Source organism: Hypanus sabinus, chromosome X1, assembly GCF_030144855.1.
Source record: "Hypanus sabinus isolate sHypSab1 chromosome X1, sHypSab1.hap1, whole genome shotgun sequence".
NCBI lineage: Eukaryota > Metazoa > Chordata > Chondrichthyes > Myliobatiformes > Dasyatidae > Hypanus > Hypanus sabinus.
Genome location: NC_082738.1, coordinates 53,267,641 through 53,285,813, shown reverse-complemented (window position 1 = coordinate 53,285,813; position 18,173 = coordinate 53,267,641). Strand labels below are relative to the sequence as shown.

The 18,173-nt window shown below is 38.8% G+C and overlaps 1 protein-coding gene across 3 annotated transcripts in view; it reads left to right on the top strand.

Moving 5' to 3' along the window:
* Nucleotides 1–18,173, top strand: part of kat7b (K(lysine) acetyltransferase 7b) — a 96,625-nt gene that overhangs the window by 29,553 nt on the left and 48,899 nt on the right. For all 3 annotated transcript variants that reach the window (XM_059956601.1, XM_059956600.1, XM_059956602.1), the window contains one exon: nt 8,168–8,344. In XM_059956601.1, coding sequence (XP_059812584.1) covers nt 8,168–8,344 — 177 coding nt within the window. The remainder of the gene's footprint in view (nt 1–8,167; nt 8,345–18,173) is intronic.

Here is an 18,173-nt window from a genome sequence, read left to right as displayed (position 1 = left end):
TTGTTTTTTCAACTGCACTGTAATCCTACTTATAATTGCTTAAATTCTGTAGTTCATAGTTGTTAACCAAAGGAGGAGAGATTCTTCCTATTGGCCCATTCGAGTTCTCTGGAATTAAATTCAATTTGCCACTTTTTTGCTCACCTAACTAGTTCATAGGTTTTTTTTCATCTGCATGATTTATAATTTTTACTTATGATTCTGATATTTGTATAAATCATTGATAATTCATTTGTGACAAGCTATTGTATTTGTTTTGTCCACTATCTCCCCTGGATAATGAGACTTGCTGCCTACCACTATCTACCCCTTTACAAGCATACTGCAACCCATTACTAATTTTGGATACAGTTTACAAATTTTTCATTCTGACAATGGAACAATGTCAAATGTATGCTCCGTTAAACGTACTGCTCTTATCAGCTACTATTATTATCTCAAATAATATAGTTGTTGGCAAACATAAGACCATAAGACATAGCAGAATTAGGCTACTTGGCCAATCGAGTCTGCTCCACCACTCCATCATGGCCAATTTATTATCCCTCTCAACCCCATTTTCCTCCTCTTCCCCATAACCTTTGATGCCCTGACTAACCAAGAACCTATCAACCTCTGCTTTAAATAAACTGAATGACTTGGCCTCTACAGCTGTCTGTGGCAATTTATTCCATGGATCCATCTCCCTCTGGCTAAAGAAATTCCTTCTCATCTCTGTTCTAAAGGGATGTCCTATTCTGAGGCTGTGCCTTCTGATTCTAGACTCACCCACTATAGGAAACATCCTGTTCACATCCACTCTTGCCTAGATATTACAATATTTGATAGCTATCAGTGAGATTCCCCCTCGTTCTTTTAAACTCCACAGTGAGTACAGGTCCAGAGCTCCTCGCGCGTTAACACTTTCATTCTCGGAATCATTCTCGTAAACCTTCTGTGGACCCTCTCCAATGCCAACAAATCCTTTCTTAGATAAGAGACCCTGATCTGTTCACAATACCCCATGCGGTCTGACCAATGCCTTGTAAAGCGTCAGCATTATATCCTTGCTCTTGTATTCTAGTCCTCTGGAAATGAATGATAAAGTTGCTTTTGCCTTCCTTGCCACTGACACAACCTGCAAATTCACCTTTAGAGAACCCTGTGTGATTCCCAAGTCCCTCTGCACCTCTGATTTTTGAGTTTCTCCTTGTTTAGAAAATAGTCAACCCTTTCATTTCTTCTACTCAAGTGCATGACTGTACACATCCATACACTATATTTCATCTGCTGATTCTTCCAGTCTGTCCAAATCCGAGGGCAGACTTCCTGCTTCCTCCATACTAACTGCACCTCCACCTATCTTTATATCATCTATAAACTTGGTCACAAAGCCATCAAGTCCATCATCCAAACCATTGACATATAATGTGAGAAGAGCCGGCAGCCAACCAGAATAGGCCCCCTTTATCACAACAGGAGAAAATCTGCAGATGCTGGAAATCCAAGCAACACACACAAAATGTTGACTGTTCTCTTTGCCATAGATGCTGCCTGGCCTGCTGAGTTTCTCCAGCATTTTGTTTGTGTGTGTTTGTGTCTCCCTTTACCTCCTGCCAATCAGCCAATGCTGTATCCATGCTAGTATCTTCCCTGTTATACCATGGGCTCTTATCTTGACAGGCAGCCTCACGTGAGGTATTTTGTCAAAGGCCTTCTGAAAATCCAAGTAAACTCTCCTTTGTCTACCTTGCCTATTATTTCCTCAAAGAATTCCAACAGATCGGTGAGGCAAGATTTCCCCTTAAGGAAGCCATGCTGACTTTGGCCTATTTTAGCATGTGGCTCCAAGTAGCCTGAAATCTCATCCTTAACAATGGACTACAACATCTTCCCAACCACTGAAGTCAGGCTAAGTGGCCAACAATTTCCTTCCTTTGCCTCCCTTCTTAGAGAGTGGGATGACATTTGCCATTTTCCAGTCCTCCAGAACCATTCCAGAATCTAGTGATTCTTGAAATGCTTCCAGCATCTCTTCAGATACCTCTTTCAGAACCCTGAGGTGTAGTCCATTTAGTCCAGGTGACCTATCTACTTTCAGACCTTTCAGTTTCCCAAGCTCCTCCTCCTTAGTAATAGCAACAACACTCATTTCTACCTCCTGATGTTCTCAAATTTCTGGCATACTGGTAGTGTCTTCCACATTTCCTTGCATCCTCTCCAGTGTCATTTTCCAGTGGTCCAATATCCATTCTTGCCTCTTTTGTTGTGGGATCCAGTACCAACCTGATTTTTCCCAATCTCCCTGCATCTTGAAATCCACCACCCCCCAGACTGTTGTAACATTGCCTTTTTTACATGCCTTTTCGATTTCCCATAGTAACTTGTATCCTACATCCTGGCTACTGTTCGGTGGCCTATATATAACTCCCATCTGGGTCTTTTTTTACCCTTGCCATTTCTTAACTCTTGCCCACAAGGGTCCTACATCCTCTGATCCTTTGTCACCTATTTCTAAGGATTTGATTTCATTTTTAACCAGCAGCCACCCCACCCCCTCTGCCCAGCTGCCTGTCTTCTTGATACAAGGTGCATCCTTGGATGTTAAGCTCCCAACTGTGATCTTCTTTCAGCCACATCTTGTTGATGCTCACAATGTCATATCTGTCGATCTCTAACTGTGCTACAAGATCAGCTAACTTATTCCATATATTGCATACATTCAAATATCACACCGTCAGTTCTGTATTCATCACCCATTTCAAGTTTTTGTCACCTCATCCCACTAATGAGGTGACAAAAACCATCCCACCAATGCCACCTCATCCCACTAACTGCAATTTTGCCATATCCTCTGCCTGTTCATCATTGGTTTCAATACACACTGCATCGAATTGTATACCAGCTGCCCCATCTTCAGCCCTGTCACTCCCGTTCGCATCCCCCTACCAACTTAGTTTAAACCCTCCCAAGATCTCTGGCAGATCTGCTGGCAAGGGTATTGGATCCCCTCAGATTCAGGTTTAACCTATTCTTTTCCAATAGGTCACATCTCCTCGAGAAGAGATCCCAATGATCTAGAAATCTGAAACACTTCCTCAACCACTTGTTCATCTGTACCTTCAACTATTCTCGCCCCTACTAGCTCCATCTGATTGGGATAACAAATATTTCCCAACCTTGTGCAATTATTCTGTATCTTTCTAAATGATGGCAGGCATGTATTGTCTCTCAAACTTCTTTCAGGAATTTTCCTAATGCCTCTGTTAGGCTGACAAAACTGCAATTGTTCAGTTAGCTTCATTCGTTCCTTTTAAATAATTGTACACTGATGATCATTTTCCAGTTCTCCAGCCATGTACATATTGGGTGGAAAAGTGGTGCAGCTAGAAGAGTTGCTGCCTCAGCACTAGATACAGATTCAATCCAGATTTTAGCTGTTGTCTCCAGTTTGCATTTGTTTCTTTTGGTGGCTTCAAAGTTGTGCTAGTTGATAGAGTAATTGACTGCTGTACATTGCCCCTAGTATGTACGTAGTGGTAGAATCTGGAGAGAGTTGATGGGAATCAAAGTCAAAGTACATTTATTATCAAAGTATGTATGCAGTATACAACCCTGAGATTTGTCCTCTGCAGGCAGCCACGAAACACAACGTGGAACCTGTTCAAAGAAAACATCAAACACCCGGTGCGCAAAAAAAGAATAAGTTGCGCAAATGGCAAAGAAAAACAAGCGGATAGTACACAATATATTCAATATCAAACTGCAAAGTCCTTGGAGCAGTCTTGGAATGTCTAGTGTAGTTCAATACAGTTCAATTTAGCGCTGTCATTTGTTGACTGCAGGCCGCAGAGCCAGTTCGCGTCGAAGTGCCCTGATCAAAATTGCGCAAAATTGCAATAAAAAAGGTATAACCAGAAATGCATATAACATGAACTGCTCAGTCTTCAAAAAATGAACCCAATCCACAAACCTTGCCCAAGACCCAAGACTCCTGCACCTTCCTCCAGCAGCAGTGAGGGAGAGGGAGACTGGTGAAAAGCAGGCAGATGGCGCTGAACACCTGCTTGCCTTCCGCACTCATCCTCGTTGATTTTAATCTCGCTTGACGCTTTGATTGTGAGATTGGTGAGTAATGGAGCTGATTGTGGGTTTGTGCTCTGCCATTAGGCCGTAAACTCCGTTCTCAACCACACCAAATTCCCTCGGAGACAGCAAAAGTGCCAAAAAGCCATTATTAGAATGTAAATTATGAGCTCCAATTGCACACCAATTAATAGTAGGTATATTTTGAGAAGAAGTAGAGGCAGTTTTATGAATTTTCTGCAGGACGTCACCAGTAGTTGCGTTGGCTGCTGGTGCCATTTTGAACAGATGTAGCAAGAATAAACAAATTAATGTTGGATTGATTGTAAATGGATGGTTGGTGTGGTTTAGTTAGGCCAGGGGTCAGCAACCTTTACCACTGAAAGAGCCACTTGGACCCGTTTCCCACAGAAAAGAAAACACTGGGAGCCGCAAAACCCGTTTGACATTTAAAATGAAATAACACTGCATACAACGTTTTTTTTTGCCTTTATGCTATGTATAAACAAACTATAATGTGTTGCATTTATGAAATTGATGAACTCCTGCAGAGAAAACGAAATTACATTTCTGCATGCAACAAAAACATTTTGAACTCCGAAAAAAAGACGTTGGGTTGAAAGTTACTTTTAAGTAAAATATTCAATGTCTATTTGAGTCCTTCTTGTATTTATGAAAAACGCCGAACTTAAATTTTCCGCCAGCAGCAAACCAAAAATAACGTCAGCCAGCTGTCATCCTGAAAAATGAAAGGACTATTTCACTGAACTATGAAAAAATATGAATATAAGTAAAATAATAGGCAATTAAAATATTTATCATACTTGGTTAATGGGATTTCTGCTCCTGGACCTCAGCGCACAGCGTCTGCACATCAGGGCTGTATGATGTCACCTTCATCTTTACACAGGATCGCAAGCTGTCATCTGTGAGGTTTTCAATATCACTCCATTTGTGTTTCTGAGCAAGAACGGCGTTCTGACAGGCAACATCTTCAAGGTCTGCTGTCAAGCGTCTAAACTTGGACACCCATATGTCTTTGTCGGCTATGTCAGCCAGTTCCATCTCAAGATCAGGTTGACTCACACCTGCCAATGCAGTCGTATTCAGTAGGGAAGGATCGATGCTTAAGGGAGTGACCGGGAAGGATAATGTGTTTTTTTCCTCTCTGAACTCACAGAAGCGTTTCCCAAACGATGTTTGCATTGCGATGATTGCAGAATGTAAATACTCCGAAATTATCATGTCGTGACCTTGTTTGAACTCTCTCAAATTGGGGAAGTGAGACAAAGTGCCTTTCTGTAAATCTCTGGCAAGCACTGTCAACTTGCGCTCGAATGCCAAAACATCCTCCAACATGTGCAGGGCTGTACGTCCTTTCCCCTGAAGAGCTGTGTTCAGCGTGTTCAGGTGCGCTGTCATGTCTACCATGAAGTGTAGCTTTTCCAGCCACTCTGGCTGTTCCAGCTCAGGAAAGGTGAGCCCTTTGCTGCCCAGGAAAGTTTTCACTTCTTCCAGACACGCGACAAAGCGTTTCAGCACCTTCCGTCTGGACAGCCAGCGATAAAAACACGTTGTAGCGGTGTCAGTAAACTGCAGTCAAAGATAGCTTTATTCGAACTAAACAGCCTTGCTTTTAAGCCTCCCTCAACCCAGCCCCCATGGACGCAGATGCTGCAAAAGACGCGTACTCACAAACCCCCGTAGGCTATCTCCCTTAGCCGGAATGCTGGCTAATTGTGAGCCGTTTCGGATGTGGCAGGAAATGTACAAGATCACCATAATTACATTTCAAAAGCTAACAAACTAACATAAAATACATTTTAATTAAATACTGACCAATTATTTCCCAAAGCCACAGGGAGCCGCAGCACAGAGGTGAAAGAGCCACAAATGGCTCGGGAGCCGCAGGTTGCCGACCCCCGAGTTAGGCTAAAGTTGTGTTTCCATACTGTGTCATAGAACACAGAAGTGCAGCACAGGAATAGGCCCTTTGACTTACTACCTCTGTGCTGGAGTGACACCAATTTAAACTGCACATTTGCTTGTGCATGTCCTATCTATATTCCCTCCATTTCGTATCTGTTCCTATGCCTGTCTAAATGCCGCTTATATCTTGATTTTGTATTTGTTCCACCATATCCCTTGGCAATGTGATCCTGGCACTTGAACTCTCCATCTGGGAGAGAAAAAAAAACTATCCTTGCAAATCTCCTTTAACTTTAACCCCTCTCACTTTAACCTATGACTTCTGGTATTTGGCATTTTCACCCTGGGGGGGGGGGGAAGGAAGACTTAACTACCCTATCTTAGCCGCTCACAATTTTATATACATCTTTCTATAACTATTAGTTTATAGTCAATGTTTGCAAAATAATGGTCAGTAATGGTCAGTTCTTAATTTTTTTTCTTGTGCTTCTCTGGGTTATCATCTTCAGCCCTAATATGTATATTTTTTAAAATGTCAGACTGCTTTTTTGCACATACCTTAACTAGAGAGCTCTCAAGTAATTCCACCAATTTAGTAAACTGCTGGGTGTGCCCTGTTTTGGACTTATCAATCCTGTTTAGTGTTGGCAAGCAACTGCTATCCTTCTGCCTTAGTCAATATATAAAATAACTGCTTTTCTTGATTTTACTTGCCAGTAGTTTTTCATGCACCTTTTCCCGTTCTAATTCTTTTAATTTCACGCTTGTACCATTTGCCCTCCTTTCCACAGTAATGAGGTCATGGTATCTTAAGCTTTTATTTGTATTATGTATCTTTTGCATTTCCATATTTATTGCAGTATCTAATGGGAAGATGAGTCATAGGGCACTACAGCACAGAAATGAGCCCTTTCGACGCCATAGTCCATGCTGAGAGAAAAATATTCTATAAAATAATTTAATTTCTCTTCATCGTCGGCATGAATTGGCATAATTTTGCTGTGTAAATTCTTGACAGTGACATTAAAGTTGTTCATTTATTTTTCATACCTTTTGGCTGTTTGTGTACACTCAGTGACTACTTTATTAGGTACTTCCTGCACACTACCATTGTAACGTGTGGTTATTTGAGTGACCGTCACCCTCCTGTCAGCTTGAACCAGCCTAGCCATTCTCTGATCTCTCTCATTACTGAGGCAGTGTCGCCCCAAAGCTGTTCCTCAAAGGATGTTTTTTTTTTCTTTTTAATTTTGTAGACTCCAGAGACTGTTATGCATGAAAATTGCAGAAGATCAGCAGTTTCTGAGATACTCAAATCACACCGTCTGGTGCTAACAATCATTCCATGGTCGAAGACACGGATCACATTTCTTCATTCTGATGTTGGGTCTGAACAACAAATGAATCTTTTGACCCTGCCTGTATGCTTTTATGCATTGAATTGCTGTCATATAATTGGCTGATTAGATATTTGCATTAATGAGCAGGTGTAACTAATAAAGTGGTCACTGAGTGTATGTTATGTGTGATGGAAGATTTTGAAGTGGCAAAAAGCATATATTTGTGGATGTTATCATTATCTGCGAAGAGGGCGAAAAGTGGGTATCTTTGGGGAAAGCAGATTTTCAAAGCAGGCATTGGGAATACTGTACCAGTAGTTTGAGAACTGATTGCTTACAAATGTTTTGGAATTATTCAGCTTTTTTTAAAAAAAGATAAACCAATGTTACACTACTGTAACATGTAGAATAACAAGAAACAAATGCTTGTGGTTGCATAAAGTCGTTTGATTACCAGATATCCTCAAATCTTGTGGCAGTAATCTGGATTTCAAAGTAATGTATAGCATGGCAACTGTTTGCTAGATGAAATTGGAGCAAATTAAGCACTCTCTTCAGTGTTCTAATTTGCATAAGTTCAGTCAGCAAGATACTTTGAACTTCTTTTCAAACTGGTCAATTATGGGGCGGCAGTATGATCCACTGAGCTGAGTTCCTTCAATTTTTTGCTTAAAATTGGTAGATTTTTTAAAAATTCTCAGATCACTCTATTGTGATAAGTAAAACACTTATCGGCTATTTCAGTTTATTTATTAATTTATAAGGGCTGGTTGTATTTTATTGGAAATCTAAGTCTAAAATATTGATTTTTTTAAATCTCAAACTCATGACAGATTCCAGTCCAGTACGCCAGATACCATCATATACCTCAGATGAACCTGCTTATGCGACAAGAAGGGTGACACGTAGCCAACAGCAGACAACTCCAGTTACACCGAAGAAATACCCTCTGCGACAGACTCGCTCCTCCGGATCAGAAACGGAGCATCCAGTTGAGTTTTCAGACAAAGGTAAAATAAGGGATACAATTGCATGCAATGATTCCTGGTCCATATTTGTGAGTGGAAAAAATTAACTTTACACAATTCCATTGTTTTGTTATTTTAAAAAAAATCTTAAATAGCAAATAATGGTCTTTAGATCAGCACAGCCAAAATGCTGGAGAAACTCAGCAGATCATGCAGTATCAATGGAAATGAATAAACAGTTGATGTTTCAATCTGAAACCCTTCTTCAGGACTGGAAAAGAAGGGGGAAGATGCTAGAATAAAAAGGTGGGGGGGAGGGGAAGCAGGATCGGCTAGAGGGTGATTGGTGAAGCCAGGTGGGTGGGAAAGATAAACGGCTGGAGAAAAGGAATTTAATGATAAAATAAATCATGGGAGAAAAGGAAGAAGGAGGGGCACCAAAGGGAGGTGATATGCAGGTGAGAAGAGGTATGAAGGGGGGGGGGGAGAAATTACCAGAAGGAGAAATCAATGTTCATAACATCAGGTTAGAGGCCACCGAGATGGAATATGAGGTGTTGCTCCTCCACCCTGAGCATGGCCTCATCATATCAAAAGAGAAGGCTGTGGTCCAACATGTCAAAATGGGGATAGGAATTAAAATGGTTGGCCAATGGAAAATTCCGCTTTTGGTGGATGGAGTGGAGGTGATTGACAACACGGTCCTCCAGTCAATGTCTGGTCTCACCAATGTAGAGAACACTGCTTTGGAGCACTGGATAAAATAGACAACATTCACAGGTGAAATGTTTCCTTAGCTGGAAGGACCTCTTGAGGCACTAAATGCAGGTGAATGGGTAAGTGTAGCATTTCTGTTGTTTGCAGGGATAAATGCCAGGAGGGGGATTAGTAGGAAGAGATGAACGGACAGTCTTTAGATTATAGCAAAGCACCTGTTTTTAGGTGCTAACCACATGACATTCACTTTTACCTATAACTGATTGTTAACATCAATACTGCAAACTAGTAAACACATGGAAGGAGGAGAAGAGTCCAGATGACTGACATATTTCTCACATTCTGTTTTGCAAATATACCTTCACTGACATCACACAAAGAAATAAATGAATAAATAATACCTACTTCAAATACTTTACTGGCTTGCTTCTATAGTTGTTCATTGGTGGCATCTCAGACCTTCTCTTAAAATATTTTTTTCTTCTATCGGAAGGGGATAGTCTCTACTTCTTGGATGTAAGCCTATGTACACTTGTGAGCAAGTGGCTATATTTCTTGCATTGCTCTCTTTTGCAGGGATTCTTGCTAGTAAAGCAACCACTTTCTGACACTTTCCTCTAATTCTGACCCTTTGAGTCTCCTGTCCTCATTACAACTATCCCTCCTGACACAGGATCTCCCTTTTGTTATGGATTTCATTGACAAGTAATGTAGTTTTGAGTGCATATTGGAGCTGTTTCTCTCCTCCTTTTGAGCATATGTAGTTTCCATGGAAGAAAGAGTTCATCATGTTGCAGAGTGTTGCATTAAGGGATGACTCCTCTGATTGCTGTTGACTAAGCTCTTATACAAAATCATGTTAAGTTTTTTTTTGCACTTGTTTCTGAGTACAAATCACTCTAATGCTGTGTCCACAATGGATTTTGGCCAGTTTTGTGTTGGTTACCTGTTTCAGTGATAATGCTAAACACTAAGTATTTTTGCACTTAAAATATAAGTACAACTGTCCAGACAAGTGCCATTTCTTTATGATGTTTCATTTCCATCATTTTGCTTAAAAGTATTTGCTGGCATTTGATGCAAGCTTATCCCACACAATAATCATAATTAAGACCATATTGTTAAAGCAGAATTGATTCTTTTCATTATTTGTTAATTTAAAAAAGCATATATTAAATGTCTATTGTAATGGTGGTTAAGAGGAATCCAAAAAGGCTTGAGTTATTTTCAGCTGCAGCATAACATTTACTTTTAAAGGTAAATGTTTGTTTTTTTTTTAAACTTGGAAAATACAGGCAGTCCCCGGGTTACAAACGAGTTCTGTTCCTGAGTCTGTCTTTAAGTCGGATTTGTACGTCGATTTGTACATCTCGGCCCTTCTAGTCCGTGCTGAACGCTTACTCTTACCTAGACCCACCGACCTGCACTCAGCCCATAACCCTCCATTCCTTTCCTGCCCATATACCTATCCAGTTTTACTTTAAATGACAATATCAACCCTGCCTGTACCACTTCTACTGGAAGCTCGTTCCACACAGCTACTACTCTCTGAGTAAAGAAGTTTCCCCTTGTGTTACCCCTAAATTTTTGTCCCCTAACTCTCAACTCATGTCCTCTTGTTTGAATCTCCCCTACTCTCAATGGAAAAAGCCTATCCACGTCAACTCTCTCTATCCCCCTCATAATTTTAAATACCTCTATCAAGTCCCTCCTCAACCTTCTACGCTCCAAAGAATAAAGACCTAACTTGTTCAACCTTTCTCTGTAACTTAGGTGCTGAAACCCAGGTAACATTCTAGTAAATCTCCTCTGTACTCTCTCTATTTTGTTGATATCTTTCCTATAATTCGGTGACCAGAACTGTACACAATACTCCAAATTTGGCCTTGCCAATGCCTTGTACAATTTTAACACTACATCCCAACTCCTATACTCAATGCTCTGATTTATAAAGGCCAGCATACCAAAAGCTTTCTTCACCACCCTATCCACATGAGATTCCACCTTCAGGGAACTATGCACCATTATTCCTAGATCACTCTGTTCTGCTGCATTCCTCAATGCCCTACCATTTACTATGTATGTCCTATTTTGATTATTCCTACCAAAATGTAGCACCTCACACTAATCAGCATTAAACTCCATCTGCCATCTTTCAGCCCACTCTTCTAACTGGCCTAAATCTCTCTGCAAGCTTTGAAAACCTACTTCATTATCCACAATGCCACCTATCTTAGTATCATCTGCATACTTACTAATCCAATTTTCCACCCCATCATCCAGATCATTAATGTATATGATAAACAACATTGGACCCAGTACAGATCCCTGAGGCACACCACTAGTCACAGGCCTCCAACCTGACAAACAGTTATCCACCACTACTCTCTGGCATCTCCCATCCAGCCACTGTTGAATCCATTTTACTACTTCAATATTAACACCTCTTCAAAAAATTCAATAAGATTTGTCAAACACGACCTTGCATGCACAAATCCATGTTGACTGTTCCTAATCAGACCCTGTCTATCCAGATAATTATATATACCATCTCTAAGAATACTTTCCATTAATTTACCCACCACTGACTTCAAACTTACAGGCCTATAATTGCTAGGTTCACTCTTAGAACCCTTTTTAAACAATGGAGCAACATGAGCAATACGGCAATCCTCTGGCACCATCCCCGTTTCTAATAACATTTGAAATATTTCTGTCAGTGCCCCTGCTATTTCTACACTAATTTCCCTCAAGGTCCTAGGGAATACCTTGTCAGGACCTGGAGCTTTATCCACAATTATATTCCTTAAAAGCACCAGTACTTCCTCCTCTTTAATCGTCATAGTTTCCATAACTTCCCTACTCGTTTCCCTTACCTTACACAATTCAGTATCTTTCCCCTTAGTGAATACCGAAGAAAAGAAATTATACAAAATCTCCCCCATCTCTTTTGGCTCCACACATAGCTGTCCACTTTGATTCTCTAAGGGACCAATTTTATCCCTCACTATCCTTTTGCTGTTAATATAACTGTAGAAACCCTTTGGATTTATTTTCACCTTACTTGCCAAAGCAACCTCGTATCTTTTAGCTTTTCTAATTTCTTTCTTAAGATTCTTCTTAACATTCTTCATGTTCCTCGAGCACCTCATTTACTCCATGCTGCCTATATTTATTGTAGATATCTCTCTTCTTCCGAACCAAGTTTCCAATATCCCTTGAAAACCATGGCTCTCTCAAACTTTTAACCTTTCCTTTCAACCTAACAAGAACATAAATATTCTGTACCCTCAAAATTTCACCTTTAAATGATCTCCATTTCTCTGTTACATCCTTCCCATAAAACAAATTGTCCCAATCCACTCCTCCTAAATCCTTTTGCATCTCCTCAAAGTTAGCCTTTCTCCAATCAAAAATCTCAACCCTGGGTTCAGTCCTATCCTTCTCCATAATTATATTGAAGCTAATGGCATTGTGATCACTGGACCCGAAATGCTCCCCAACACATATCTCCGTCACCTGACCTATCTCATTCCCTAACAGAAGATCCAACACTGCCCCTTCTCTAGTTGGCAAAAAAACTAGCCTGCACGCATTTTACAAACTCCAAACCATCCATCCCTTTTACAGTATGAGCTTCCCACTCTATGTGTGGAAAATTAAAATCTCCCACAATCACAACCCTTTGCTTACTACAAATATCTGCTACCTCCTTACAAATTTGCTCCTCCAATTCTCACTCCCCATTAGGTGGTCTATAGTTATACCCCTGCAAGTGTTACTACACCTTTCCCATTCCTCAATTGCACCCAAATAGCCTCCCTAGACGAGCCCTCTAATTTATCCTGCCAAAGCACTGCTGTAATATTTCCTCTGACAAGCAATGTAACACCTCCCCTCTTATCCCTCCGATTCTATCACACCTGAAGCAACGAAATCCAGGAATATTTAGTTGCCAATCACACCTCTCCTGCAACCATGTTTCACTAATAGCTACAACATCATATTTCCAGGTATCAATCCATGCTCTTAGCTCATCCACCTTTCTTACAATGCTCCTAGCATTAAAATAAATGCATTTAAGAAATTCTCCATCTCTTCCTCTCTGTTTATCCCTAACGGTGCAAACAACTTTATTTTCTTTTTTCTTCCTTCTCCCATACATCTGTTCCTGCACTCTGGTTCCCCTTCCCCCTTGTATCTAGTTTAAATCCACTGGATTCTCTAGCAAACCTACCTGCAAGAATATTTGTCCCCCTCCAGTTCAGATGTAAACCGTCCCACCAGAAGAGGTCCCACCTTCCCGGGAAAACTGTCCAATTAACTATAAATCTGAAGCCCTCCCTCCTGCACCATGTCTTCAGCCACATGTTGATCTGTGCTATCTTACTATTTCTAAACCCGCCTGCACGTGGCACTGGTAGCAATCCTGAGATTGCTAACCTGGAGGTCCTGTACTTTAGCTTGGTGCCTGCCTCCCTAAACCTGCCTTTCAGGACCTCGTCACCGTAGCTTTCATCAGGGCATGGCCTTTCACACGCTCCATTATTCTCACTTTATCCTTTTCCTTTAAAATTGTTCTGATCGTTGACCGACTGTAGCCTAACGCTTTTCCAATGACTGATGGTGTTTCACCTCTTCCCAAACACTTTATTATTTTCACTTTATTTTCAATTACGATCGCTTCCCATCAACGGAACAGAAACACTGCGGGCGGCAGGACCCGACCTCCGCTGGCTCCCGAGGTCCACTGGGTCCTAAGGACCACCGCACTGAATTCCCCAGGTCCTAAAGTCCACTGCACTGTGCCAGGTTAAATGGGACAAGTGGGGACTGTGCTGGATTTGGGTATTTGATCCTCCACAATATTTCACGTGGGAATTTAAACTGGAGGTGGCAGTGTTTTTTTTTACAAGGTTGAGTGGCGCGCTCGATATCAACCCAGCAGAGATGGTATGAGAGTCACTGGATCGACATCAACCCAGCACAGGAGCAGTCTGTCACTAAATTGAACTCGGGAACCTCCGTTCTCAAGCCTGGCGCTAATCTCCCAGCACCACCAGCTGACTGGAATGGGGGCGGGGGGGGTGGGACGGGGTCAGGGTGAATCCTGCTGAGAAAACTTTAAGCCAAATACAAAGTTACACACTCAACACAGTGTCAACAGCAACGACTTAAAATGGCAGACGACGTTCCAATCCGACTTAAAATGGCGGACAGTGTTCTTCCTCAGTTCGTAAGTACGAGTTGTCTATAAGTCGGACGTTCGTAACTCGGGAACTACCTGTATATCAAGGATATAATTTTTGAATTGCAGGTGAACATAAAATAATTTTATTAAAATACTTAGCATGCAGATCCATTGTACCTCTTTGTTTTCTTCCTCTGTTCTGCTCCTATTGTAGGTGGATTGAAATGTTTAATCTTGTTTCAGGCTCACTTTAAAATGTACTGCCTTTTGTAATCAAGGCAATGCAGTGAGAGGAATAGCTTTTTGTACTGTAATTTCAAAAGGAAAAGGTTCCATTAATTCAGCTGCCTACAAATTCAGATCTTACCTTTTCAGAGAATTGTTTACACTTGGGTTATCTGAGAATTAAAAACTTATTTTAAGAGTCACCATCCTTGTCAAAGAAATGTTTTGTTCTTTTGTGCTTTCACTGTAACGGTTTATGTAGCTTATTGTTCTGCCTGCAGCGTACATCTAACTATCTACCTTATGCTTTCATTGTGTAGAAAAGGTTCATGGTGTCATGGTAACCATATTTGTCCAAATCATCTAGTGCTCCATGTTGATTTTAAAATGCTCTATTCGTGCTGTACTTTCCCCACATTGGCTTGTATTGATTAAGCCACTGGTCCAGCTAGATCTTTTGAAACTTGTCTACTGCATTAATTTACTTTACTAATATCTCTGGAAGAATTAAAAAAGGCTATTCCATCTGTTTGTAATTTTCGTCAGCTATGTGATCCCGTCAGCAGTCACATCTTTCCCCGCACAACCCTTTTCTGCTTTCTGTAAGGAACACCGTGACTCTGGCGTGTTCATACTTGGCATGAGCAGCCCTCTTCAGGTCATGCCACAGCATCTCTTTTTCTTTCTTTTTCAATCTTTTTATTGATTTTCACATATACACAAAAAAAATAACATAGTAATAAGTAAATTATAAATACAATAGACTTGAAATCACATTGATAATAAGATAATAATATCCTACTAAACATCAACAAAAGAAAATACCTTAATCAAGTCCACATGATTATATGAAAAAAAAAACAAAAATAACCATTAAAAAAGAAAAAAAAAATATTAAAAAATATGTGAGAAGAAAAAAAAATATATATTAAAAAAATAAAACACTAAACTAAACTAACATAGGCAATAATAACAGTTTACAAGTATAAGATAGTGTCAAAGAACTCCGGAACTCCATACCTGAACATGAATAAGCAGAAAGGTCTGGAGAAGGCCAAATTAATTCATATGAAAATGTCGAATAAACGGTCTCCAAGTTTCTTCAAATTTAATTGATGAGTCAAAAATAGTGCTTCTAATTTTTTCCAAACTCAGACAAGAAATAGTTTGAGAAAGCCATTGAAATGTAGTAGGAGGATTTACTTCTTTCCAATTTTGTAGTATAGACCTTCTGGCCATTAATGTTACTAAAGCAATCATTCGTCTGATTGAGGGGGAAAACTGATTGCCATCTTCATTTGGTATGCCAAAAATTGCAGTAATAAAATGAGGTTGTAAATCTATATTCCAAATTGAGGAAATAGTAGTAAATATATCCTTCCAATAATTATGTAAAGTGGGACAAGACCAAAACATATGGGTCAATGAGGCCACTGCTAAATGACATCTGTCACATAGAGGGTTAATATGAGAATAGAATCGAGCAAGTTTATCTTTAGACATATGAGCTCTATGTACAATTTTAAATTGTATTAAAGCATGTTTAGCACATATAGAAGAAGAATTAACCATTTGCAAAATTTTTTCCCATTTATCTGTTGATATGTTGTATTGAAGTTCTTTTTCCCATTCTTGTTTAATTCTAACTGATATTTCTGGTTGTATCTTCATAATCATATTATAAATAAAAGCTACTAATCCCTTCTGACAAGGATTTAAGGTAAAGATCAAATCTGTAGTGTCCATCAAAGTTGAATTAGGAAAAGATGGTAAAACTTTATGTAAAAAATTTCTGATTTGTAAATATCTGAAAAAATTAGATTTAGGTAATTCAAATTTATTAGAAAGTTGATCAAATGACATCAAAGTATCTTCAAAAAAGAGATCACGAAAACATTTTATACCTTTCCTTTTCCATATGTTAAAAGCTTGATCTGTCCAGGAGGGTTTGAAAAAGAAATTAAATAAGATAGGGCTATCAAGAACAAAGTTTTTCAAAATAAAAAACTTACGAAATTGAAACCAAATTCGTAATGTATGTTTAATAACAGGATTAAATATTTGTTTATTAAATTTAACTAAATCCGCAGGAAGACAAGATCCAAGAACAGAGAATAGAGAATATCCCTTTACCTCATTACATTCCAAATTTACCCACTGTGGGCACAGTGGTGAATCCAAATCTAATTTCCAATACAATAAATTACGAATATTATTTGCCCAATAATAAAATCTAAAATTAGGTAAAGCTAAACCACCATCTTTTTTTGATTTTTGTAATTGCTTTTTACTTAACCTGGGGTTTTTATTTTGCCACACAAATGAAGAAATTTTTGAATCAATGTTATCAAAAAATGATTTAGGAATAAAAACTGGTAGGGCTTGAAATAAATATAAAAATTTCGGTAAAATCATCATTTTGACAGCATTAATCCGACCAATTAATGATAAAAACAAGGGAGACCATCTTGTAGTAAGTTGATGAATTTGATGAAGCATAGGTAAAAAATTCAGTCTAAATAAATCTTTATATTTCTTGGTAATTTTTATACCTAGATAAGTGAAGTTATCAGTAACAACTTTAAATGGTATCCTATCAGTCAATAAAGTTTGTGCATTTAAAGGAAATAATTCACTCTTATCTAAATTTAGTTTATAACCAGAAAAAGTACCAAATTGAACCAACAAGGATAAAATAGCAGGAATAGACCTATCAGGGTCAGAAATATATAACAGCAAATCATCAGCATAAAGAGATAATTTATATAACTTCATTACGGGTAATACCAAAAATATTAGGAGATTCACGAATAGCAATAGCTAAAGGTTCTAATGCAATATTAAATAATAAAGGACTTAAGGGACAACCTTGTCTCGTACCACGAGATAATTGAAAAAAAGAGGATCTATGGTTATTCGTAAAAACAGAAGCAACAGGTTTATGATATATTAATTTAATCCATGATATAAAATTAGAACTAAAATTAAAATTTCTCAATGTATTAAATAAATATATCCATTCAACTCTATCAAAAGCTTTTTCAGCATCTAATGAAATAACACATTCTGGGATTGTGGGTGGTGAAGTATGAATTATATTAATCAATTTTCTAACATTGAAAAAGGAATACCGATTCCTCATAAAACCAGTTTGATCTTCTGAAATAATCTGAGACAGTACTTTTTCTAATCTAATAGCTAAAATTTTTGTAAGAATCTTAGAATCTACATTTAATAATGATATAGGGCGATAAGATGTACATAAAGTAGGATCTTTATCTTTTTTAAGAATTAGAGAAATATTAGCTTCATAAAAAGATTGAGGTAATCTCTTCTTAGCAAACGCATCATTAAAAATTTCACATAACCAAGGAGAAAGCAAAGAAGAAAAAGTTTTAAAAAATTCTACTATATAACCATCAGGACCAGGAGCTTTCCCTGAGTTCATTGATGAAATAGCCTCTCCTATTTCCACTATAGAAATAGGAGCATCTAACAGACTATGATCTTCATCAGTCAGTTTAGGAATATTCAAATTGTTAAAAAAATTATCTATCATGGACTGGTCACCATCAAATTCTGAATGATATAAAGATTTATAAAAATCTTGAAAGGTATTATTAATTTCTTTATGATCAGTAGTTAAATTACCGTCTGATTTGCGAATTTTAATAATTTGTCGCTTAGTCGAGATAGCCTTTAATTGATTAGCTAACAGTTTACCAGTACGGTCACTAT